The sequence below is a fragment of the Mangifera indica genome, chromosome 2, assembly GCF_011075055.1.
Source record: "Mangifera indica cultivar Alphonso chromosome 2, CATAS_Mindica_2.1, whole genome shotgun sequence".
Lineage (NCBI taxonomy): Eukaryota > Viridiplantae > Streptophyta > Magnoliopsida > Sapindales > Anacardiaceae > Mangifera > Mangifera indica.
This window is the reverse complement of record NC_058138.1, coordinates 9,566,428-9,594,101: the sequence shown is the minus strand read 5'-3', so window position 1 is coordinate 9,594,101 and position 27,674 is coordinate 9,566,428. Positions and strand designations below refer to the sequence as shown.

General features: G+C 34.5%; 1 protein-coding gene across 4 annotated transcripts; it reads left to right on the top strand.

The window, feature by feature from the left end:
- On the top strand, window positions 1-27,314 carry LOC123203513. Of its 4 annotated transcripts, none has more exons than XM_044619891.1 (14): window positions 1-406; window positions 858-1,574; window positions 2,326-2,532; window positions 2,649-2,960; window positions 5,319-5,443; window positions 5,997-7,172; window positions 7,642-7,783; window positions 7,890-8,049; window positions 8,191-8,354; window positions 14,910-14,995; window positions 20,645-20,744; window positions 24,559-24,620; window positions 26,057-26,216; window positions 26,575-27,314. In XM_044619891.1, the coding sequence occupies exons 1-14, from the start codon at window positions 236-238 to the stop codon at window positions 26,746-26,748; spliced, it is 3,756 nt and encodes a 1,251-aa protein (XP_044475826.1). In that variant the 5' UTR covers window positions 1-235; the 3' UTR covers window positions 26,749-27,314. The 4 variants fall into 4 exon arrangements, 2 of the variants coding, with proteins under 2 accessions (XP_044475826.1, XP_044475835.1); XM_044619900.1 differs by lacking the exon at window positions 26,575-27,314 and adding an exon at window positions 25,295-25,392 and having other exon boundaries at window positions 26,057-26,177; XR_006499313.1 differs by lacking the exons at window positions 26,057-26,216; window positions 26,575-27,314 and having other exon boundaries at window positions 14,950-14,995; window positions 24,559-24,600.
- Window positions 27,315-27,674: the final 360 nt, after the last annotated feature.

The window sequence follows — 27,674 nt, the reverse complement described above, 5'->3', positions numbered from 1 at the left end:
CCTACTCCGTTAACCCTGTTATTGTACGATCGTTAGACCTGGCCTGGCGAGTGAGCCTTGCTGGAGCTTCTCTGTCCAGCCTACTGACGTCTCCAGTGAGCTGTGAAGATCCCCTCAATAAAAGTCTGGCGCGGCCACTGTTGCTACGCCTGGGGTTCCATTATCTATTTGTACGAAGTCGGTTGAAATCCATTCCTCGCATGGGTGACTAAAACTATTCAAAATCAAGAACAGAATGGCTGTAGATACGAATTTCAAAGGTCTTTTATTAGAGAAAGTTAAAGGGGAGGATCCATGGCTTCCTCCTAGAACTTGGGAATCAATTCCTTCCCAAAGTGGTACCTTTCTCTCTCCTTCTTCTTCTTCTCAGAACCGTCAGCTTCTTGCCGATACTTCCACTGTCTCCGTGAGTAGTACTTTCTACTTTTCTGCATTTTCATTTAACAGACTTGTTTTAAGAATTGGTTGAATTAGGTGCAGATTCAGTGGTTTAATTACCTATTATATCAACTTTAGAAGAAGTTTCTGACAAATTTTACAGAATAGTTATGATGATTTCGAGATGGTATTTCAATTAGAGATTCTTGAAATTTACCGTTTTCTCTTTTATAATTACCAGGCCTGTAAGTCTTAGAGAAAATTTATGATTATTTTAGATGGTGTTTTAATTAGATTTTTTTTGGTTGAAAATTTACCATTTTTTCTCTGTTATAATTATTAAGACTGTATATGCATTTGATGGGAATGATTTGTAGAGAGTTCAAATTCCTGTGGGACATGAATTACTACTGTCTTGTTGTCTTGTATCTGTATTTCTTTTCTGTATTATAATCATAAACATGGACTTTATGCTTCAGGAGGCAAATTTAGTGAGGTTAGCTCTCAATGCACTTCAAGGTGTACAGTCTTCACTTGTTAGCATTGAGAAGCTCACTGCTGCATTCTGTTCTGATCCCGCAGATAGGACCTTCCATCGGGTTCCAAATTTATGGAATTGGTCTATCAGTACTCATGCTCTAGGTAAAATTCTCAAGTCCATTGGTTGCACAGGTTTCTTGGTTTATCTTCTCCGTGAGTTTGTAGATTATTTCAGAAATGTGGATGGAAGTTTGATAAGAAAGAAGCCAGAAAAACCTGAATTTTATGACAAGAAAAATGATAGTGGCAAGGAAGTGCAAGAGAAAGAGCAGCCTCGCTACAGTCTTGTCAATCAGGCATTTGCTGTTGCGGTGGAAAAGGTCTTGGAAGGGTACATATGTGCACTGGATACTTTGCATGCATCTGTTGGTTTAAGGCACGCATCAAAGGGTGTTGATTTGCTTATGCATACATTGTCTCAAGATGGATGCCTTACAAGTGTTATGCATTCGAAAATCACGCTATTGGAGGTATACTTGCACACAAAAGAAATAAGGACTCAAATGGAAGCTCTTGGAAATATATGCAACCTACATGAGATAGCCATGTGCTTCTCTGAATCTTCTTTTGAGGATCTAATTGCTAAAGCAATCTTGGAATTTCATAGTTTTTGCAAGGGTGGAGATTTGCTTACTTATTTGTATACACAGCTTCAGGTCAGCTTAATAATATATAATTGTTCCTTGTTTTTCTTTCTACGTTTTCATCTTCTAATCCTTTATATTCAAACGTAAAACTTAGTGATATGAGCTTAGATTTCATTACAATATATTTTTTTTGGGGTAACCGGAGACCCTGCCCATATTTGTGGAATGGGTAAATTTAGAATACAGTGACCAGACCTACAACTACTGTACTAAGTAAGTTGAGGTTTCACAAGCGTGATAGAGACTCGAATCTAGACTTTCATCTTGTAAGTTCTAATGCTCCACCATGCATTACAATATAATTCTCCTTTTATACTCACTGACCTTGTTTTAGTGCAGTGCTAGAAACACTCTCTTTCTCTCTCCTCATTCTCTATATGACGTCTATAAAAGACAAAAAATGAGAGATAAATGATTACTTTCCTTTTTATATTTTTTTTATTTTTGTAAACCTGTCAAATGGAGAGGGAGAGAGTGAGAAATAGAGTGTTTTTAACGTTTCTCCTTTATTTTGGTTATCCCTTGGCATGGTAATCTATATCACATGGTAATATAATGAATATGAGATTACCATGTGATATACAATTGGTGCATTGTCTCATGTTTGGACCATCAAAAGCCATAACAATAATGGTGGGCTTGTTAAACATGTCAAGTTATTTGACAATTCTCTTGATTGCTTGTAATTCAGATGTACTATTATTAATTGCATGAAATCTCTTGCGGTTCTGCAATGAAATTACTTTCAATCCTCTTGCAGGTTGCTGATCCAGCACATAGTTCCCTACTGAAGTTTCTCTTGCTTCGGTCATTTGAACCGTATTTTGGGTTTATAAGATCGTGGATATTCAAAGCTGAGATCAATGATCCTTTTAAGGAGTTCATTGTAGAATATGCTGACAGTTTACCACTTGATACACATGTTAAAGCAGACTCTAAAATTGACTTCCGCTTGGCAACTATTAGGGTAATGCATTTTGTGGTTTCTTTAGACAATATATTCAGAGATTGATCTAAATGATTTCATACATAGAATATTCTTTTTTAATATTGATTCTTATTGTCGGTGTCTGTTCACTTCAGGAGCACAATGGGGTTTCTGTTCCTTGTTTCTTGAAACAATGTCTCATTCCACTTGTCAGGGCCGGCCAGCAGCTTCAAGTATTAATGAAATTGCTTGAATTTTGTAATAGCGTTTTTCCTGGGGACCATACTTATATGGATTTTCTTCCCTGTTGGAGTGGTTTCTCCAATGATCATCTATTTTATGCCTCTTCAATAACTTTCAACAAAGGACATATAGAAACCATGGTAATTGCAAGAAATGATTACTACAAAAAGATGCTAAAGAAGGTTGAAAATCTTTGGACAAGATTGGAATTCAGCTATCAACAGGTAACACATTGTTGTATTAATTTTTTTCATTTTTAAATAAGGTAGTGTGCATATATATATATATATATATTGATTGATTAATTTGTCTTATAATGTTTGCGATTTGGCATCAGCGATCAGCTGATATTTGGTACCCTTGCTCCTTTCTCTTGCCCTCTAGCTACCTTCCCACTCATGCTCATAGATTGATTAAAGGTCAAGAGTGTGATCCAGTGAAAATTGCAAACATCCCTTTCAAATGAGATGTGGCAATTTCTCGGCGGTGCTAACTTGTTGACTTTTCAAGTTTTCTTCTTTTACTGCTTTTGTTGTATAGGCTAAACAGAGAGGCATATACAACTTTAGAGACAGGGGCAAACAACTCTTCATATAGGGTTGCAATCTTTTCTTACTACATAGGGGGCAAACAAAATCTACTGCTGTCAAGTTTCTCAATTTTCAGCCGTCGCATGCAATGTAACCATAAAAAATTGGTGATTATTGTCTTTTATTCGAGTTCTAGTTTTGATGATGTTGTAATCCTCTTTTTGACCATCTGAACAAGTAAACTTGTTACTCACTATCCAATGGCACACGAAACTGGAATGTTGATTTCAAAACAAATTTGAATGATAGGGAAATTCAAGATTTTTCAAGCTTGTTGGTGTACTTGAAATGTGATCATGAGTTGAGGGACAATAAACAAGTTTGCAAGCTTGATTCATCAGGTTGTAACACATGTTTATCCTGTTTTGTTAGATTATGTGAAGAGAGTCCAGATGAGGGTTTCAAAAAATTTAAAATGATATGGATGGCAAAAGTTATGTTGAAAGTTCAAGTTTTTGCTTGAACCTTGGTTCATGGGGAACTGAACACAGTAGATATTCTTTGAGTTAAATATACTAAAATGAATCTCTACTTTTCTTGGAGTGTTATGTGTTGGAAAAATGAAGAAGCTCCATTACTTAAGAGGCATTTTTTTTATGGGTTAAACTTTGCATTGAAATTGGGTTACTCTGATAGATTGCCTCTCTTTTCTTTATGGAGGATGTTTCGGCTTATGGTAAAGTACAGAAGAGAAAGGCTCTTTAAAAATCTGGAGCTCCTGCTCTTTTGTGGATGATTTGGTGCAAAAGAGGAAAACAAAATCTTTGAATAGGGTAAAGGAGAAGGAGGCAGTCTTTTTCTGTAGAAAACCAGGTTTTTTGGCTACTCATCTGGAGTCTACTGCAAAATTTTGCACAGTACCTCATTTTTCTTCATTCAGTATAACTAATTAGGGTTTTTGAGTTGATGTGTTCTGCCTTTTGAGGCTTTATGGGCTGGTGTTGTATTTCTCTCTTCTGGAAATTCATATAATTACACTGGTTTTAGAGGTTTGTTTTTTCTTTTTCTTTCTTTCTTTTTTTTTTTTTTTGTGAAGAATGAGCCCTCTTGCAGTGGATACCTGGTCCGCCATTATAACTTCTTTTAAAATGATGTGTGTGATCTTCAGCATGAATATGAGATTATTTTTCCCTCAGTCAAGTTTGCTGTTGAATATGATGCTGTTTAGGGTATTATAACACTTATAAATATCAAATAGCTGAGTAGGAATAAGTCAACAAGCTGTTTATTCCTTATGAATTGAGATAAAAGTTGTTAATCAATGTCCACGACATTGTTTGACTACTCAAAACATCGAAGAAACTCTAATGGGAATTCTATAGCTTGCCAATTTATTAACCATTTTTCCAAAGCTTTCTGTTTTCACTTTCACATCTTGACAACACTAAAATGATATAGTGCTTACCTGCAGCAGCCTGTAAGTCATTTGTTCATGACTTGTGTACCAAATACTAGAATTTTAATTTTCAGTAAAAGTAACTAATATTTGAAAATACCTTTTGCCTATGAGTTTGTTATCATATTTTCTTTTGCTTAAGTTAGAGCATAAGTACGCCCTTGAATCCATCCACAGACTTATGTGAGGGAAAACAAGCCACTGATTGAGTGCTAGTTACTCCTTTCCTTGTTTCTTATGGCTACATAGATAATCCTTATTTGTCATAGTGATTCCCTTGGTTTCTTAACATTAGATATCATTTTTCAAGTGTCGTTTACATGTAGAATTAAGTTGCATATGGAGTATATTGAGAATTGGAGGGTAATAGTTGCTTTTGCATTTTATCATCAGAATTTTGATTGTCAAACCTCTTGAAAGGTATCATGGTTATGAAGAGCTTACTTTTTGTGGTTTATTCTCTGTAATAAGGGTTCAAGAAAGATTGGTTTGAATAAATATATTCATGACACCGTCAACAAGTAACCTGACAAAGATTTACAGTTCTGTTTCATATTATTATTTTCCTTCTTTTACACAAAGATTTCATTTTTCAGGTTGTCCCATGCAGCAATACACCTATTTTTGTTTGTAATGGGAGGAGCCTAGAAACTTCTGTTTCATTTGAGATGAATGACAGGATGAGTGCCCCTTTTGTAGCTGATGAAAGTGGCTCAAAGGAGTAATCACTCTCTCTCTTTCTCTAAATGGGTGCCTGAGTGATTGAGAATTGTGTGCTAGCATGCATCACACATGTATTCAAACAACGTTTAACCATGAGAAAGTTTTTTATTACCTTGTTTCATTTAACATTGATAAGGGCATAGGAGAATTTAGGACACTTTTTTCAATATACGTTTTACATCATGTCCTCTGTTTTTTTTTTTTTTTCATTTGTGTGGATATTTTTCTTTATGTTTCTTTACTTTGTTTGATTTCTTACATCTCTGGACTCTTGTTGAATAAATGTGTAATCATTCTCTCTCTTTCTCTTCATGGGTGCCTGAGTGATTGAGAATTGTGTGCTTGCATGCATCACACATTTATTCAAACGACATTTAATCATGAGAAAGTTTTTTATTATCTTGTTCATTTAACATTAATAAGGGCATAGAAAATTTTAGGATGTTATTTTGTCAATAAATATTTTACATCATGTCCTCTTTTTTTTTTGCCCATTTGTGTGGATATTTTTCTTTATGTTTGTTGACTTTGTTTGATTTCTTACGTTTCAGGACTCTTGTTGATAAAGATATTCATGACAGTGGTATGGAAGACGAGTTCTCTTATGCTGGATATTCGTCTGAGACATCTGAATTTTCATCTTTAAGTGATTATGGAGAGCAGTTTGAGTCAGGGCAGCTAAATGATCATCCTAATAGTTTATTTGGGTTTGAACAGAAATATTTTTCTGCTTTAAGCTTCTCCATGAGTGCCCCAATGGGTTATTCATTGCAAAAGCCTCTTCAGAGTGAAATATTCTGCAATATGAAAAGTGGTCCTAATGAAATTTCTAAAAAATGTGATGCCGTTGGTTATCTTGTGCTCTCTCAGAATAAGAGAATGATTTTGAGTGGCACATCTGAGCTTCTGGAGTCTGAGAATCTAAACTTGTCAGGTAGAGATGTTCATTATACTGATGGTCAACCTAATAATCGTTGGCCATTTGGTAGCCTTATGAAAAGTCCTTTTTGTGTTGATGGACGGTATAGACACCCTGAGTTGCACCAATTGGACTCTGGCCTAAAGGTTTATAATGCAAATATGGATGTTCCTAAGGAAGGTCTTTCATATTGTAGCAAAACTATTGGCATTGACAATGTTTCAATAGAAGAGACCTTAGCTGAAGATCAATTTGGAAAAGGTTGTGCAACTTCAGCTGTCGCTGTGCAGGAATGGAAGCTTAATTACAATTGCAATATTTTCAGTATCAATCCTATGCTTACCAGAAGTGCGTTCATTAACTTTACAAGCAAGACCGCAGAGAGATTTACCACAGACCGTAGACTGTCATTACCTTTCTTTGACTTTTCTTCTGTTGAAGATCCTTGTAACTTATGTTTGGGAAAGTTGACTGCTGGTTCCTCACCTAAAATATTTGAGAATTCGAGTGCGTCTGCAGTTAATGTTCAGAGAGATCACCATAGTCAGCAACGGTGTGCTGTACATAAAATGCTTACTGATAAGAACAAAAGGTGTTGTGCTCATCCATATTTGGACTCGGAGGGTCAAAGCAAAGATGCTACTGCAACAAATGTTTCTGGTAAAAATAGTTGGGAGACTTTGCTCTTCAATTCTAGCAAGATTGACAATAATACCGTTAGTGATCACTGGCAGAGTTTCTTGGCCATCTTTGAGATACCACTTGACTTTATTATTGACAAATGCCTACTGCAGGAAATCGAGCTTCAGTATCCTTTTATCTATGCAAAGACAATTCTGACTGTTTTCTTTTTTTTTTTCACTTCTTAGTTTAGTTTTTAATATTAATGGCTCAATGAGATATGAGGTTTGTTCAGAGTCTTGCTTAGATATATTCTTTTTCCCAACAAATTTTTATTTCTGCGATATGTCATCAGAAATTTAAACTAAATACCTATTTGGACATTAGCTATTGAATGCTTTGAGGTTTATATATATTAGTACTTTGTATAATCTTTCATAAATTCAATTATAGTTTTGGTTTACTCCACTCCTTCCCAAACAAAAAAGAGAAGGAAAAAAATTGTGGATTTTTAATATTGCATTGTGAGCCAGTTTTTCTTTGAGAAGTTCTTTTTTATTGTATGAATAGTGGTTGCAAGTATCATACCTGGTCTCAAAGACTTTATTGAAGATTGATCAATGTACCATTTTTACTTCTCCTTAATAAGTTGTCAGATATAATTATATTAGCAAGTTGACAATCAAATTGCTGGAGGAAGGGTTCAATTTGCATGACCATTTTATGGCATTGCGCCGGTACCATTTCATGGAACTAGCAGACTGGGCTGATCTGTTTGTCATGTCCCTTTGGCATCATGTATTTATATCTAGCAGTTACTTAAAATGTTATGATTTTTAAATTATCTAATTTATCTGACTGTAGTTCCTTCTGATTCCTTTGGTTATGTTTACTTGAAATACAGAAGTGGTCTGTGGGAGAGCCTGATCATAGAGTATCAGAAATTCAAGGGTTCCTTGAATTGTCAGTTCAGAGATCTTCTTGTGAACGAGACCATAATAAGAACAGGTTATTTGTATACATTAGAGGAGATGGAGCCCTGCCTCTTTCGAAATCTGCAACTGGTACATTTGTTATTTTTAATTGTTTGGCACTCATCTGTCTTCCTCTTCATTTTTGTTCAGCTAGAATTTGACATTCTCGTCTCTTTTTCTTTCTGGTTTATATCCTTTTTTTCCAACTTTGTGTTTGTTAAATCATTGCAGATGTCCATTCCTTCGATTTTTTTGGTTTGGGTTATCGGGTAGATTGGCCAGCCACTATCATTTTGACTCCTTGTGCACTTAAAATATATGCTGCTATATTTAGTTTTCTTATAAAGTTAAAGCTTGCTGTCTTCTCATTGAATGATGTATGGGCCTCATTGAAGGTAAGATCTGCTGATACTTGCATTCTTTATATTTAGCTTGGCACCTGATTTCAATATTTCTTACTTAAGAACAAAAGATCAACACCAATTCTGCAGGTTCTTACCAGATGGAATTTCAAGATGGATGTTTAATTTTTATTTTTATGTTCAAATTGCTGTTAACTACTCTTCTGATTGTTATAATGTATTTGTCAGATAGGGTTTCTATATTTATATGTACATTTCTTAAGGACTGCTTATTGTTGAATGAGATGGAAGATATTTCAATTTGTATTTTACAATGATTTAGAATAAGGAGAAAGAATAGGCTTATGGCAACCCTAGAAAAGGAAAACAAATCTTTAATTTTAGGAGAAGAAATATCTATCAAATGAAAGAATAAATGTAGTAGATTGTGATTGCTAAAAAAGGCTATTGGAATCCTACCTTGAAGAAACAAATAAATCATTTTTAGAAAGTATCCTATAGCTGATTTGTTATTATATAATGATGAAATTCCACACTCCTGTCAAGCTGGGTTGAAGATGCTGATAATTTCCAACTTGGATCTTTGGTCTTCGAAGTTAGTCCTTGGCAAGTGGTGAAGATGTTTGTTGTTTGCAGGGCATTAGGTGTGTAGACTAATGAGATTATTCCTTCCTCTATTTTATCTTTTATGAAGTGTCTATCTATCTCCACTTGTTTCGCCCTATCATGATGGATTGGATGTTTGGCAATACTTTTTGTAGCTTGATTGCCACAATACATCTTCATAGTCCTTTCTATTAGAATGTCTAGTTCGCCAAGGACTTTTTTGGCCACATTTCTTCACATATTTCGTGTGCCATAGCTTTAAATTCAACTTCTGCGTTGCTTTTAGCAACAACTAATTGTTTCTTACTTCACCAAGTAACCAAATTCTCTCATACATAGGTGCGATAGCCTGAGGTTGATTTTCAATCAGTTATGGAGCCAACCTAATCTGCATCCGAATAAACCTCAATGCCTTTGTTCTATGTTCTTGTGAAATAAAGCTCTTTCTTGGAGTCATCTTAAGGTACTTGAGAATACAATAGACTTCCTTCATATGTTTTTCAATTGGATTGTTCATTAACTGACTTACTACATTAATCGAGAAGTTGATGTCTAGTCTTGTGTGAGAGAGATAATAAGTTTTCACACAAGTTGTGGATAACTTCCTTTAGTCACTATTGGAGTACTTTTTGTAGATATCTTTTGTTTGTGTTTGCTATAGATAAGCGTGTTTGTTGGGTAGAACCAATCATTCCTATTCTTTTATTAAACCAAACACATACTTTCATTGAGAAACTACAAGTTCTATTACCAAGTTACTTTTATCCTGAGGAAGTATTTACGATTTCCTAAGTCCTTGATCTCAAACTCATGAGCAAGTTAACTCTTTAGTATGCTTATATCATCCTTAATGTTCCCAGTTAGAATGATCTCATTTACATGCACGATGATGATGATATAGTTTTGCCTTCAATTGAATGTGGCTTTCCGTTGGGAGTAGCCATATTTTTTAATAGACTTGGTAAACCGGTCAAACCATGCTCTAGGAGACAACTTAAGATCATATAAGGATTTTTTCATTTGGTAGAACATGTTGATGTTCATTTTGTTCTCAAACTTGAAGGAATCTCCATGTATACTTCTTCCAAATTGCCATTTTGGAGAGTGTTATTAACGTCTAATTGGTGTAGTTGCCATTCTTATTAAATTACCAGTAACAAAAGGACACAAATTGTTTTTTTATGTAACAATAAAGGAAAAAGTTTTCTGATTGTTGATTTTGTAGGATTAAGTAAATCCTTTAGCTAGTAGTCAAGCTTTGAATCTATCAATGTCTCTATTAGCTTTGTACTTGATAATGAAAATCCATTTACACTTGATCATAGTTGTCAAAGGTGCCTGCCTCAGGCACGCTTAAGCGACACTTTACTCAAGATGATGGCCATATCGCCTTGGGTATGGTCAAAGCGATTAGTGGTTCAAAGGTGATTGCCTTTAGTGCTTTTTCGGTGCCTTATGAGAAACTTTGGGCACCAAAAAAGCTCGTTTTATTATCACCTAGGTTATCTACAACTAGATTATAGGGTTATCAACAAATTCTGGACAGTTTTTGGCACAGTTTCAGGCTTTTAGGCATGTTTTGGGTAATTTTGGGCCTAATATAAGGTTTATTGACAATTTCTAAGGTCTCCAGTGAGGTTCAAGGTTGTCGAAGAGATCACTAACAAATTCTAAGGTTGTTGAGAGGTTAACGATGAGTTCTAAGCAAGTTCTATGGGCTACCAAAGATGTTGTTGGAAAAATTTAAAGTTGTTGGATAGGTTCATTGATCCCTTATAAATAGTTGTTAGAGAAGTCTAGACATAATAACTAATTGTTGCCAGATTTGAGACTATTGATGCAGTTGTTTAATTTTTTATTGGTGATGTAGTAACAAATCATTTTAAATTTAATGGAAATAAAAAAAATTAACGGAATTGTTAATTGCCTTTGGTAAAAAAGCTATGCCTTCGCTTCGCCTTTTTCACTTAGGCAATAGGAACCCTCATTGTCTTTCGGGACTTTTCGCTTTTGACAACTATGCACTTGATAGGTTTTTTCCATTTCGTAGATTAGTGAGTTCCCATTTCGCATTCTTTTCAAGGGCATGGATTTCATCTTAAATGGCTTTCCTCTAATCGGGGATCTGCAAAGCTTAATGAATATTATTAGAAATTTCAACATTAGTGAGGCTTGAAGCTAATGCTTGGTATCGTGGGTAAAAATTCTAATATGAGATAAAGTTTTGAATGGGCTAGTTTGCGCATGAGCGAACTCTTTTCTACAAAGCTATTATCAAATCAAGATTACCAAACTCATTGGGATTAGGATCTGGAGTAAAATACATTTTTTCACCCAAGGTTTAGTGAAATTACAAGTTACCACCCACTGAATGGAAAACTATTAAACTCCCGCTAATTCCAAATGTTGTAATAGAAATTTGATGATAGAAAAGCAAAAGGGCCTATCGCAACCACCATCCTCAACCTATGCACTACCACAGTTCTTCTCCACCAAATACTATTACTATTCTTCGCAACCCATTATCTATGCAACATCCACAATCCTTATCTCTCATACCATTAGAGTTCTTCACCAACCACCACGCATTCACTAATGAGAAACATCACAACCCATGGTCGACAATAGACAAGCCCATGGCAGGGGTTGCCACAATCATTCAACCATCAAATGATGCTCTAATGGCTTAGCAGTGATCAAGTTGCCATAAGATTGTGATTTTAAGGTCTGTTCGCTTTTGGTTAGCCACCAAATTGTGGATAAATTAACCCAAATTAGCAACCTAACCAACATCTTCACAACCATTGCTACCAAACTTTCCTTTCTCTTCTGTCTTAGATCTACAACTCTCTCACACCATTTCCCTTTCCATTTCATCAAAACCACTTCCACTCCCTTTTACAAACAACAATTTTCACCACCCTTACAACTTTAATTGACTAGGTGATTGGCTAATAAAATAGGAGGTGTAGTGTTCATAGGAAATGAAGAATGGATATGGGTTGAGGGATGGTAGGGGAGCTTTGTTGCTAGGTGCAATTGGGTATGAAGGCATTGGGGACTACGAAAATGAGGAAGTGGTGGTGATTCGAAGTTTGTTAATTGGGTTAAAGTAAAAGATAATGCTGTCGTGAAGCTTTTTATTGAGAGAAATGATGGTAGAGATGTGTGGGGCCTTGGTTGTTTTGGTGGAGATGAAAAAGGTAGAGGCTTGGAGAATAGGTAGGGGAGGGGATGTTTGAGGGGTGAGAGAGGAAAGAGATGACTTTAGGAGGGGAAAGGGAGGCTTTGGTTGAGCTAGTGGTGGTAGCGATGATGATGGCATCGACAGGGGAGAGGAAACAAGATAAGGTGAGAAAAGAGGCTATTAAGGTGGGGTAATGCGGTAATTGCAATTTTTATACCATGTTAGAGCCAAATTTTTGTCAATAAAGTGAGGAATTAGGTGAAAGTTTGATAATTTTCCATTTAGTGGATGGGAACTTGTGGTTTCCCTAAACCTTGGGTGAAAAAAATTTTTCCTCTAAGAAATTGTGTTTCCAAAGAGTGTTTCTATTGGAGTTTAGCTTGGGTTGGGTTGTTGAGCAAGTTTTGAATGTGATTTGTGCATTTTAGCCTCTTGAGTTTTCTTGTTTGTTTTTGTATAGACAATGAACTCATTGTTGACATTCTGAGACGAAGGGTTACTCAGTTTGACATTGTTGGGCAAAGGATTTGGAGACGAAGATATAGTTTGGAGTATTATTAAAAGTTTTAGAATAGGTCAAGGCTCCAAATGCGTTTGGGGTCTTGGATTTGTTTGAGGCTCAGTTTGAGCGTAAGGTCCAAGCAATCGATTTTATGTGTCCCAAAATTGAAGTTATAGACTTGTGTGAGGTTCAGATTGTGTTTGGGATTAGAACAACTGACCTAATGGAACCCACACTTGATATTTGGCAATGAGATTCTATCCCTGAATTTTAGTTTCAGGGTAATATGATTGATCTTCAAAAAACGTCACATCCGTTGAATTGTAAAAAATTTTTTATTACAAGAGCGTAGCATTTATGGCCCTTTTGGTTTGTAGAATACCCCAAGAAGATGCACTTGATGGCCTTGAGATCAAAGCTTATTCAATGCTATTGGGATATATGGAAAAATACTAAACAATTGCATACTTTGGGTGGAATACAGGAGATGAGCCGAGTATTGGGATAGAAATTGAGGAAAACTTGGCTTGGTGTTCGGAGGTTCAAGATATGAGAGGACATTCGATTGATAAGGTAAGTTGTCGTGAGAACTTGTCCCTAGAAGAATTTTGGAACATTGGTGGAGAAAATGAAGGCCCTTGCCACTTTTAATTAAGTGTTTGTTTTTCTGTTAAACCATTCCATCCTGTTGACAGGTGTCAAAACATGAGCATTGGTGAATTATTTCCTCTTTTTGAAAAATCCCTTAAAGAGAAGAGTTGAAGTAATCTCTTTTATTATTTGTACTTGGAATTTGAAATTTGATTTGTAATTGGGTATGAAACTTTTAAAGATTTGGCTCACTTCTAATTTTTCTTCCATGAGGAAAATTCAAGAGATTCTACAGTGATTATCTGCAAACGACCCAAACCATCTAGTTCTTCTTAGATTTTTTATTTTAGATTTTTTGGGACTAGAAACCTGAAAGTGACTTTTTTCCCATAACTATCATTGAGGTTTCCTTCCAAGAGAATCATTTTCTCCAGGAATGTAAAGCCCTGTGTACATTTCAACATTGTCAATCTTCTGCCCTAACTCTGTTCTTGAAAAACACATTGATTAGTTCATAATCTAGCAGCACTTTTTCTTTCCTCATTGAGTTTACTAATAGAATGCAAGTTTCAATCCGGGTTAGTGTCCAGGAGGATGGATTCAAGAACAAGATTATTAAAAATTATAATAAAACCTGAACCAACCAACTTAGAGAGAGAACCATTAATAATCCGAACAATTTTTTTTTTTACGAAATAGTTAATATTTATGAAATATAAAAGCATCCTCATTCATGTGATTTGAAGCCGTGAGTCCACAATCCACGATTTTTGTGTTTTTTTTTTTTTTTTTTTGTGTTACACTAAGATTACTTAGGATACCTTTTTGTCCTAAGGTAGTGGTAGAAAATGGACCAGGAGAGGTGGATAAGTCTTCTATTGACTGCTGCAATATCTTTTGTTGGACTTTCAGCTATTCCTTGCTAAATGGGTTGGACTCTGCAAAAGTCTGATTTTTAGTGACTACTTCTTTAGGGAGATTGTTCTCCCTACCTTTCCTACTGATGAACATCATGACTGATTGAGACCATTGAATGAAGTTCAACCTATTGAGCTTGTGGGGAGTTATTTGGAGAACGGTCACTTCTTTCACTTTGGGATTGCTGGTGACAACAGTTGGATTAGAGGTGACCTCCAATGTTGAGTTTTCTTTCTCACCAGCCATGTTGGGCTTTGATTTTCCAATATTTAACTTAATTTGAAGGCTTTGATACCATGTTGAACGAGAAGGAAGATAATACCTTCTAATTTTACAATGGTTTAGAAGGAGGAAAATAGGCTGTTGGAAACCCTAGAAAAGGAAAACAAATCTTTGATTTTTGGAGAACAAATCTCCATCATCAGTGAGTAAATACAGTAGATTATGATCGGGTAAAAGAGGCTACTAGAATCTTTTCTAGAAGGAACAGATAATCTAATTTTAGAAAGTATCCTATAGCTGATTTATTACTAAATAATGATGAAATTCCACACTTACACATCTATATGGTCTAACCATATCAAAAACTTGTCATTGTACATCCATGAATCTCCATAGAAAACTCATCAGGATATTTTCCCCATATTTTTGGTTGCCTTTTACACTAGATTTTTTAGCTTCTGTTGCTTGATTGTTGGCTATTAAAATTATGTTTGAACCTTTTCTTGTTCAAATTAAGGAAAATGTAAGTTGGACTATTCTAAGTGTTCAATGTTTTGTGCAGGATTTAATGGATTTAATTAATCAGAATTGTTCCTCCGCAGGGCATGAAAGGGAAGTGGTCCATTTTAATAATTTGATTAAGTTGAGGTAAATGGAGCAATTTTTCCTCTTATTTGCATGTTTCACTGTATATATTTTTTATTTTTATAAGATACTAAAAATTTATTAAAATATAAATATAAATGCCAAGAATAGAAGTGAAAGCCTACATTTTTTTCTCTCCTGGCATTAAGTGCTTCTCATTTTTATAGTCTTTCAACAAGATATGCTAAAGTGTTCCCTAAAATCTCTCTATTTGCACTCTGAATTGAGGAAAAAATTATTGAGAAGTAACAAAAGAAAGTATGAAAAGATGTGTCTGGCCCTTATGGTGTGTGGTGTGTTCAATCATCTCTTTTTTTCAACATCTTTCCATCTGATGGCTAGGTTGTGCAAAGAAGCCAAAACAGCTTGGGTCAGCCCATGCACGTGTGTTGCAGTTTTAGTTGAACATACTTTTACTTTTGCAATGGAAATCTAGATTTAATTGAAGTGTGCAACATTAGCTCTCTTTGGGTAATATGGCAATAATGAAAACCATATTGCTGGAGGGGAAACAAGGGAAAGTAGTGGCAGTTTGTGGGATAAGATTTAGTTGTATTGTCATTTATTGGCTTTTGTTTAAATGAATGCTCACAATTCTTCTTTCAATATTTATCCTAATCAGGAATTTGGGTAATTTTGAATTTATAGTTTTCATTTTGATTGGGAAGGGGCTTGTATATATAGTGAATTATGGATTAATGTTTGCGCATTCTACATGATGGATAACCCTCTATAAACTGCTTTCAGCATGGTCTGGTGGTTGATATATTACTTTTACTTTAGTTTGCATTTTTATAGTCTCTCTCTTCACTGAGTTTTATGGCCAGAGGCAAGTCTTAGAGGCCATTGGCTTTTGGGAACTGGAATTGTTGACATCTTAAAATAAAATTTGATGTATTTTTCATTATATGTGTTGATATATTTACATGTACAGGACTCCTAAAGTAGGAAATTAATAATACTGGTTATAAATACACAACTAACATACAACTAATAGACTGCTAATTATATTAGAAATGTAAAACTAATTATATTCATAAAATATATTATTAATAATATTATTAACACTCCTCAAACTAGAGCATAGATGTCTATCATGTAAAGCTTGTTACTCAATCGGGTGAAGCCATCCTTTTTAAGAGCCTTGGTGAACAAATTAGCAATTTGGTCCTTTGAAGGTGTAAATGGAGTACAAATCTTCTTACTAGTGACAATATTCCTCACAAAGTGACAATCAACTTCAATTTGCTTTGTTCGTACATGAAAAACATGATTACTTGCAATGTGAATTATTGCTTGATTATCACAATGCATAGGAATAGGATCCATACATATAATACCAAAGTCTTCTAAAAGCACCTTCAACCATATTAGTTCACATGTGGTTTGAGCCAAGGCATGTTACTCAACTTTAGCACTAGATTTAGACAACATTGTCTGCTTTTTACTCCTCCAAGTTGTTGGATTACCTCCCACAAAAGTATAATAACTTGAGGTGGATTTTTTGTTAGCCTTCTCACCAGCATAATTGACATATGAAAAATCAACTAAATCAAGATGGTTATTCTTTTTGAACCATATCTCAAAATATTACAAGCAGCTTCCTAATGACACTTCTTAGGTTTTTCCATAAATTGACTAGCTTGTCCTACAACATGTACAATGTTTGCCCTGGTCACTGTAAGATAAATAAGCTTTTCAACAAGTCTTCTGAATTAAGTACCGTCTTTAAAGTCTTCATCATCTTTCCATAAGTCTAGATTAGGTTCTATAGGGACATTTGTTGGTATTACCCCTAAGAAACTTGTTTATTGTAGAAGATATGTGGCACGCTTTTTTAGAGATAGTATTGCACCCTGTTTGCTATGGGCAACTTCAATATTGAGAAAGTATCTTAAATTTCCAAGGTCTTTTGTAACAAATTGTTGCTGTAGGTATCGTTTGGTTTCCTCAATACTAGTTATATCACTACTTAATAATAGTATATCATCCACATATACAATCAATACTACAATACCAGACAAGCTATGTTGTACAAAGACTGAATGATCAGTTTGACTTTGTTTAAATCTTGCAATAAAGACTACTTGACTGAATTTGTCAAACCAAGCTCTCGAACTCTATTTTAAACCATTAATGACTTTTTTCAGTTTACATAAAAGATAAGTCTCCCCTTGAGTAACAAATGTAGGTGGTTGCTCCATGCAAACCTTTTTAGTTAGATCCCCACAATGAAATGCATTTTTGACATCAAATTGATGCATGAGCCAATCTTTATTGATTGCTACAGATACAAGCACACGGATAAAGCTAAGTTGAGCAACAAGAGAGAATGTTTCAAAGAAGTCAATACCTAGGGTCTGAGTATATTCTTTAGCAACTAACTGTACTTTATACCTTTCGATGGAATCACCAGGGTGATGCTTTATAGTAAAAACCCACTTGCATGCAATTGGATGAATTCCCTCAGGTAATGGTACCAAGTCCCAGTTATTTTGAGTAAGAAGTGTTTACATCTCCTCCATTGCCTTCTGCCAATCTGGACTTTGCATAGCTTCTCGAAAATTCCTAGGAATAGATATAGATGATAGAGACAATGAAAACAAATGAATAGAACGACCAAGGTGATCAAAGGAGACAACGTTTGCAATGGGATGTTGAGTACAAGAATGTTTACCTTTGCAAAGAGTGATGGGTAAATCCGAAGAATCAATAGTTGAATACAATGGAGTAGGAGATTACTTTGGAGCACTAGGAGTTTGCAAAGGTTCCTGTCGAGTGTAAACTTGCAAGGGTTTGGAAGGTGAAATGGATGTAGAAATTGTTATAGGAAAAGGAATAGGATGGTTATCACTGGCAACTTTAAAAAATGACTCAGTCTAAAAAATTCACGTCCGCAGAAACAAGCCTTTTTTTAGTCACTGGATCATAACATTTGTACCTCATTTGAGTTAGAGAATACCCTAAGAAAATTCAACGAATAGATCTAGGAGAAAGTTTATCCATACTAGTGTCAAATAAATGAACAAACATACACATCCAAAAGTACAAGGAGTAACTGGGAACAAAGGAGAGTTAGGGAAAAGACATTTAAAAGGAATTTCACCTGCAAGAGCAGAAGAAGACATTCTATTGATAAGAAACCCTACAGTAAGTATAGCATTGCCCCAAAAATATTTAGGTGCATTCATTTGAAGCATAATGATGTGGGCAACCTCAAGAAGGTGTCGGCTTTTTCTTTTAGCCACACCATTCTACTGTGGAATATAAGCACAAGATGTCTAATGAATAATTCCATTAGAAGACTAAAAATTAGAGAAATCAAACTTCATATATTCTAAGGCATTGTTTGACCTGAATATACGAATGTTAGAAAAAAATTGAGTCTTTATTTCACCATAAAAGGTTTGAAATACATCAAAGACAAATGATCTATCTCGTAATAAATAAATTCAAGTTATCCTAAAATAATCATCCACAAAGGTAATGAAATATCGATAACTTGACAGTAAAATAACGACAAAAACCCCATACATCTGAATGTATTAAATTAAAAGGACACAAACTTTGACTTTCTCTAGAAGGAATATATGCTTTGTGATGTTTTCCTGATTGACATGCATCACAGTTTATTTCACAAACAAACCCACAAAAGGATACAACATTTCTTAAATTAGAAAGAGAGGGATGACCCAAATGACAGTGACACACTCCTAATAGGATTAAGGTAATAAACTCTCCATGATTAGAGCCATGTCTAATCATCCTATTTGTCTGAAGATCTTGTAAAACACAATAAGTTGGGAAGAAAGTCATAGAGCAATTCAAAGATTTGACAAGTTGATTAATAGAAAAGAGGTTGAATGATAATTTAGAAACATGTAAGACTCGATCAAGAACAAAAGAGGAGGCATTAATGGTTCCAAAACCAGATATTCTAAAAACAGAACCATCGACAATAGTAACAAGAGATATAAACTGGCAAGATGTAAAACTTTTGAATTGATTTAGGTTACCTGTCATATGAATTGACGCATCTGAATCAGTTAACTAGGAATTATTAGAGAAAGTAACAGGTGCCCTAATACTTTACTGAAAGACAGGAGAGGCAACAATTTTCTATTGAGAGTGAAGTAGCCTTTCGTACTCTTCCTTAGAGATTTGAATAACATCCTTAGGACCAAGCCCAAAGGTCTTAGAATTAGGTTCATTAGAAGAAATAGTAATAGCCGTTGCCTTAGGGATATTAGATGACTTGTTACCTTTGATAGCCCATTTAGGCTTGCCATCCTTATCCCAACATTGATCTACAGTATGCCTTTCTTTACCATAAAAATCACATAACTGATCACTCCTTTTACCTTTGCCATTGCCACACCCACTATCATGTGCAACTATGGCGGAATGCTCATGATCCACACTGGGAGAGGACAAGGTTAAAGAAGCAAACTATAGACAAGAGAATGTAGACTGAAGTGTAGGCATGACACTTTCCCAAAGCAATTGACTCTTAGTAGTATTGTACTATTCATTCAGATTCATAAAAAGACCACATACAAATATGGTTTCCGATTGCTTAAGTCTCTAACACATACAAATATGGTTTCCGATTGCTTAAGTCTCTAAATCTGTAGAGGGAGGTTAAAGTTAACGAAATTCATTGATGATCCCCCTATATGCAATAAAAAACTCTAGCAAAGTCTTCTCCCCTTGCTTGTTATCAAAAAGTTGTTGGAACAAAGAGAAGATAGGAGAGTTGTTACCATCATTAGAAAACATCTCTTTGATAGAATCCCACATCTCCTTAGCTATTGATGCAAAACCAATAGAGGTAGTGATCTCAGGCTCTCAGACATTCAACATCCATGTTTTGACTACACAATCAGACTGACATCATATTGCATATTTGGAATTCTTAGAATCGAGCATATTATCAAAGAGATGATGTTCACGACCTTGGGAACCCAAAAAAGTACTGAAAGCTTGGAACGAAAGTACATAATTTCTTTCGTTAAACTTCATAGTTGTGCCAATAAAGGCACAAAGATCATAAGTAGACATGTTATCCACCATTTTTAATCACCTAATGGAAATGAAAATAAAACAAAGGCACACAATCTCAAACCTAAAGACACAAGTGATCAATCACATAAAAGGGAATTGATCTACCCTCACAATAAACAAACTAGGCAAAGATGAGATAGAGCAACTGAACCTACTATGATACCATGTTATTTAGAAAAATAGAATCTGATGTATTTTCATTATATGTGTTGATATATAAATATGTGCAGGACTCCTGAAGTAACAAGCTAACTAATATACATCTAATAGACAACTAATTATACTAGTAATATACAACTAACGTACAACTAATTTTATTCATAAAATATATTATTAATAATATTATTAGCAACTAGATTTTGTAAAGCTTTTGGATTGCTATCTGCATTTGGTTCTTGGTAGTGTTCTTAGGTCCTACTTTACCTGATGCATTTATAGAATATAATAACAATGAAAGGAAATTGTTTATCATTATTTTAAGAATTCCTACTTTACCTAGGGTTTCATTTGAGATCAACTTATATGATTTATATAGTTTTTGTTTCCAATCACAATTTCAACATTTCTTATTTCTTTGCTTTTGGCTAGGCACCAGATCAATCATTTTGTATCTACATTACAACAATATGTGCACTCGCAGTTATCACATGTTTCATGGTGCAAGTTTCTTTATTCCCTTAATCATCAGGTTTGAATTACTTTATTGTACTTTTTTTATTTTTATTATATAAATTATGTATCTATTTTTGTGGAAAATTAAGGGAGAGAAATTTTATTCTGCTACTTCAATAAATAAATTTACATTTTTTAAATAATAGAGAGGGTTCCACTATTTAGGAAACTAATAAATCAGGATAAAAAATTTGCTTATTCTATGAAAATAAAATAGCAAAAAAATCATATGATTTATTTGCTGTGAATCCCCTAGAAATTAGGAAAATTAAAACGGTATGTTTTCACTGATGGTAAATCTCCTAAAAAAGAGGAAAATTAAAAAAAATATTTTCTCTTTTCCCCTCAAGCTAGGCTGTAAATATTGATAAGATTTAGCTTGGAATTCATATTTTCAAAATTACGTCTTTGTAGGGCTTTAGTAAGAATATCAGCCGGTTGCAATTTGGCATGTACTGTAGTTTGATTATCTCTCTTTTTTTTTGTAAATAATTAATATCAATGTTTTACAAACGTGGCAGTCTTGAACCTAGTCTTTCTCCCTGAAAGTTTTATGAAGTGACTTAAAAAATTGTTCTATTATGATTCACGAGGTTCTTTGCAATGCTAATATCCGATTGATTGTCAAAACTTTTTCATAGGTTTTTTAATAGAGATTCTTAGTTCCCTCAGTATTCTTCTTGACCATATTCCTTCATGAATGTCTTGTGCCATGACTTTGAGTTCAACTTTGACAATTTCTTTTTGTTTCTTACTTTGCCATGTGACTAGATTTCCCCACATATAGGTACAATACCCAAAGGTTGATCATCGGTCATATACTAATCCAGCCCAATCAACATTATTGAAGATCTCAGTGTATCTTCTTGATGCCTTCTCGAAGAATTAAGAGTGTTCAAAATTGATTATTTGAATCGGTTTCATATTTTTTTTTAATCGAACTAGAGATTCAGCTAAGCTAATATGCCGAATTGAGACCAAATTAGTTTGGGGCTAGCCCAATTTTGAACCAAATTGAATAAACCAAATAATTGAACCAAATTGTCATATATTCAATTTTGAACTGAATTTAAAATTGGAAGTCCTCAATTTTGTTGCCTTATTTCTATCCACTTGTTCCTTCTCACTTTTCTTCTTGCTCCTCTCTATGATTTTATCTACCTTAATTGTTTCAATCAATGTTGTATTATTACTTCAACCTTAAGAGAAGGCATAACACTCATATCTTACTTTTGCACCATCAATCTTTGCACCATTATTTTGCACTAGTTTGTGCACTTCTTGACTTGCCAAACCAAAAATTTCAAGTTTAGCCAACTACTCCTTTTTCTTGGCTTTAACAAAGCCTCAAATTTCTTTTCTTTTCCATCATCATTGTCACCTTCTGCAACAAAACTTATCACAACTTTAACTCAGATCCCTTTCTTCATTGAACTTATCACATTATTGAACACCAGGACAACCTATTTCAAGTTTCACAAAATCTTTCCAAGTCTTTCCAAAATCAACAACATAACCCACATCATTGTTCTCTGTTTGTTCAGCTTCCAAACCAAAAGCTTGTACTTTTCCATCGTGAACCATTTCGTTGCCTTCAAATCTAGAAAATCCAAAAACCATCTCCCCTCCAACTCAAAACTGTATCTGCATATGTGTGTATCGTGATATTTTGATGAAGCTAGGAATCATTGGTAATCTCTATCTCACATGAAGATATTATAAAAGACAAAGAACAACTAGTTGAGACAATTCTATAAAATTTGATTTGATAGAATTTTCGAGAGCACCGGATGTGATATTTAATTTTGGTTTGATTATCATCAGATGTGATATCTCGGTTTGTGTTGGTTGGATTATTATTGTTTGAATGGTAGTTGAGCAAGCTTGAGTGAAAGCGTGGGTTGGTTTGGAGTGGGGGTGTTAATGTGGGTTTGTGATAAGATGTTTTGTGGGCTTATATTGTAGTTAGAGAAAACGTACTTGGTTTGGTATTCTGATGGGTTGTTGCAGAAATTAGTATAACTCTTGGTGGGTTATCCTCTTGCCTCACTCATTTGATCCAACACCAAGTTTCCATCTTTTTTTTTGGCCATGCCCATAACTTGGGCTAATGTGGTAGGCCTTAATATCCTGATTTTGGCCCGAATTTTGTCCTTCAACCCATTTATAAAAGCCTTTTTCAATAGTTCATTAGATAAAACGTATAGCAAAGTCGATAATTTCTCAAACTATCTTTGATATTCAGTTACTGTCCCTAATTGCCATAGCAAGAATAACTCTTTGTTTGTCGTCCCCTCCTGTGGCGGTCGAAAACGCTTCGTTAAAGCCTCTTTAAAATGTCCTCAAACAATGATCGAATTCCTTGCTTCTACCCATTAAAGCCATGTTAAAGCTAACCCATCCAACCAATTTCACCAATTCCACTCACAGTAAAATACTGTTCTACTAAAAAAATCCACCCTATTGGATCTTCTCCACATAGTGTTGGTAATTTCTAATTAGGGTTGAGCAAAGAAACTGTATTGGAACTGGAATTGTCTGGCACTTGGCCTTCGCTTCTGGTTCTTACTAGGAATTCGCTTATCCTGGGTACGTTTCGATTCTAATTTTAAGAATTGGCTATTTTTGGTTTTGGTTTAGGTTCCATCCTTAAGGAATTGGAACTGAAACCAAAATATAAAGATATAAAGGGCTATGATGCTATGCTTTTGTTCTTGTCCAAATAAGTTTACGTTAGGAAAATTAACTAGAATAAATTGATGACCGATAGCTATAATATCCTTAGACAAATCTCACATTAGCAAAACACGAGAGATCTCTTGGGGATGCTAAGATATGAGTGGTTAAATAACCTATGAACTCCTAATGCTGTCAAGACGTGTTTCATTTTGCAAATCCTATAAGCAAAACCATGATATATTATATCCAAAGCAGACAATATTTTAATAGTGGACTGGACTATTAGATTAAAGATGTTACAAATGGTGTCAGGCTACTCCACATGTTCTATTAAGTGATGATAGGGCAAACCTCAATGAGGACGCTGAGTCCCGTTAGGGGGTAAATATGACACCCTTAGACAAATTCCACATCAATAAAACATGAGAGAGATATTGGATATGTGTGGGCATCCCACATTGCTTAGGGATGCTAAGATATGATTGGTTAAGGAGAGGGAGGGGGAGAGCTAAGCTTTTTGGCAGCCAAATTAAGATTTATGTCTGGAATCTTTACACACCTCAACCCCAAGTTAGGAAACTGACAAATCCAGATCAAGAATTTCCTTAATCTACAGAAATGAGATGGCGGACAAACAAATTTATTTGCTGTGAATCTCCTATAAATCAGAAAAATTAAAATTGAATATTTTCATTGATTGTAAATCTGCTAGAAATTAGGAAATTATAGCAGAAGATTTCCACAGTTTTGATTTATGGGTTTTGCATGTAATTTTGAGAAGTAGCCTGTCTTTATTTTTCTTTTCAATTCTTTCACATACTTCTTTGTGGTTGTATTGTCATATCATAGCATGGTTGCGTTCATTGGGAGAATTAGTTATTAAACATCTGAATTGCTTTGCCATTTGACATGATGAAAATTTTGATTGTTGAAAATGTTATAATTTTGTTTATGCTGATTGGGATGAACATCTACAGAAGGATGACATGCCACTGGTAAACGAATTTCTTATTTTATCTTGTCATTCAATGCATCATGATTGATTTGTCTTTGATCTTTTTCTTTTCTCTTTTCTATCATTGATTAATGATCTTTTGAAAGAGAAAACTATTCAGTTTTGTTGATCTTGAACTTGCCTGTTGTTATTTTAGGTCAAAGACATGATGGATCTTCAGTCAGTGCATATGGCATATCTATCTGAGTCGTTAGACATGTAAGTTTATGTGATGTTTTTTGTTCAAAGTTTGATACATCTTATATATATGTATATATTACAAATTCAGGATATACTTGTGTTGAGACCTAAAGATTCCTGTCTTGGATCTTTACAAACCTCACCCTGAAGTTTTTAGTTTTCAGGTTATCTGTTTGATTTTTTTTCAGCTTTTGAATGCTTGTTGTTTAATTATCCATATCATGTTAAAATACCTCTTATATGCTATGTAGTCAGTGCTATATGATTATCTCTATTGACTATATCTACCTTCTTCATAATGAGACCATATCAATCATCATGATAAGATCCTATTGAGGTTGAGAATATTGAATGTCGTGGCTCTTGCTCTTTTATTTTATTTTATTTTTCTAATTTTACAAAAACAAATTAGCAAAAACACCTCTCCTCCTGCCCCACATTTTAATCCTTCACTTTCAATGATCCTTGAAGATGCAACAAGGCTTTCCCCACACATTAGCCAACCTCCTATCCTCCAAAGAATTTTTTTGTCTCTTGGATTTCTGTTAATAAACTGCATTCCATGCTTTTATTTTCTTGGTTGCCTTTAATTTGATGTTATAGAAAGAACCAATCTTGTGGCATACATGTGGAATCAGCTCTCTATTTTTCAATCTTTGATATAAACATTAACCTTTTCATACAACAATTAGGAGACTGGTACCATTTGAGTGTAAGATGATGACCACGACAAAGTTCATCTAAGTTCATCAAACATGGAACCTTCTCTAACCTGATAAACGGATTGGTGGTATGATTTACTAGTTGCCGTTTTTTGTCTAATCAGCAATTGATCACTTTTTATAGTATTCAGATTACAATTACTCAATTCAAGGCTTGTAATCAATGTGATGGTAATTTATTAATGAAGAGGAACATAAATAAGTGATAACAAATACAATAAGTCCGCACTTTTGTACTTCCACAAGAATCATTGTATTTTGCTGGAAATATTCATTAAGAGTTATCTTATCCTGCCTCAACAGGAATTTGGTGTTGAACATCAATGTCACTGTAAAAGATTATATTAGAAATCTTGAACTGCAAAGCTTCTGTATTTCAGTATTTGCATATGCCCACGGTAAGGTAAAAAGAAGAAAGACAAAAAAGACAGTTGCAGAGATATATCCTTTTGTAGGTCTCATTTTTAGTATTTTAAGATATGTTTTAGATACAAATTTGTATTTCTGGTGTAAGGATGACTACGTAACTACATAAAATTTCAGGTGAAATGGGTAAGAGTTGGGATACTTAATGTATTGTTTAGGACATGAATTCCTGACAACCCTTCCTGTTGTGTTTCATGTTTCTGTAACTACATCTTGGTTTTTTCTTTTATTACTTTGCTTAGATAGCCCAATTTCAGCCTATCATTATTCCATCTTGATTCTTGCAAGGAAATGTAAATTTTGCAGATGTTTTCTCTCTGATGAAGCACAGTTTATTGCCAATATCATAGAAGACATTTTACAGTGTGCACTAGACTTTCGGTCTTGTCTTACCAGAGGAGTGTGGGACATCACCCAAGATCAAGGCGATTTACTGGGAAGTATATCTAGAATTAATATATCCCAGGTGATTCTTGCATCATTTTATCCATTTTGCTTAAATAACTTTGCATTCCAACATGAGTGGGCACTAAGATCAAGAGAGGGCTTATAGTTCATAGATATGGATATGAGGACTGTGCTTTTGTTGGTTTAAATACGGGAGGGGGAAAGACAGTCTGGTGTTTGGTTGTCTTTGTGTATTGAAAAGTTACAAATATAGTTATCAGTGCTCATCATGTAGAGGCATTATCCATTACTTAGTATAAGGAAATGGTAGAGTTGCTTTCTATTATATTGTTTAGTATCTAGTTTATTACCGGACAAGTGTTTTATACCAGGTTATATTTAGCCTGTTTAACATCATTTCGTTTTTGTTTTCACAGGTTCATGCCATAAGCCAAAAGTTCAATAAAAACCTGAAAGAATTGCATCTATGTTATCTCAAATCTCCTAAACATGTGGAGTTTGGCCTATCCCGTTTTTGGGGATATCTCAACAACAATGAGTATTATAGAGATGTTGGCAATGAAATTGGCAGCTATGCCTCCTCGGTCTAAGTCTCTGTTTGATGCTAATTGCCATGACAATTAGAAATGCTATTGGTAAGAATTTGTGTGAGAAAGATTAACTGTGAAAGAACAAAATCCTTCAAATCGTCATTCTTTTCTGCCACACCTTAAGGACATCTCTCTTTAAGCACATTTCAAACGAGACTGAATCCGCTGCTAATTATAATAAGATATGAGGTGGAATCCATTGGCAAATGGTTGAGCTGGTGGGAAATGAGAGGATTCTTTTGAGGGGTGTTTTAAGGTGTCCTTTTATTTGACGTGAGCTTTGCTTAGTAGCGGTGGATAATAGGGGTATGGTCAAAGGCCAGTAAAATGAGGGTTTCATTTGACAATGTGTACGGCTAAAATTACGTTAGCTTTATAAGTTGAATCGTTGCAGCCATGCATTTTTTATTTTTATTTTTATTTACTCGGTGTAAAGTAAAGGTGTTAGTGGTATCTGTTTTGGTTGGGATATATTGGAGAAAGCAGATTCTAAGTTTGATATTTTGAGTTCAGGATATTATTTTCTGAAATTAAAATCTGAACCTTTAAAAAGGATGACAATTCAATTTTAGAGGTTAATTTTTAATTTTGTTTAAATTAGACATAACAGCAGGTTGTATCGCCCATTGTGTTAGGGGGTTAGGTTATGTCTAGGCTCAATTTGTTGGCGTGCTAGTAGATGAAGGCCTACGAATTGACTCAAGACCCCTTATATTGTGCCTTAGGGGTTAGCGTTCATTCTAATGTTATTTTTGTTTATTTAAAAATATTTATAATTTAAATATGTTTTTATTCATTTTAAAATTAACTGAAATAATGACAATACTTCTAAAATCTTATTGAAAATATCTCACTTATGGTGAAGGAATATTATAACTATACAATAGAACAATTAAAATAATTGTACATGAAAAAATAAATTATAT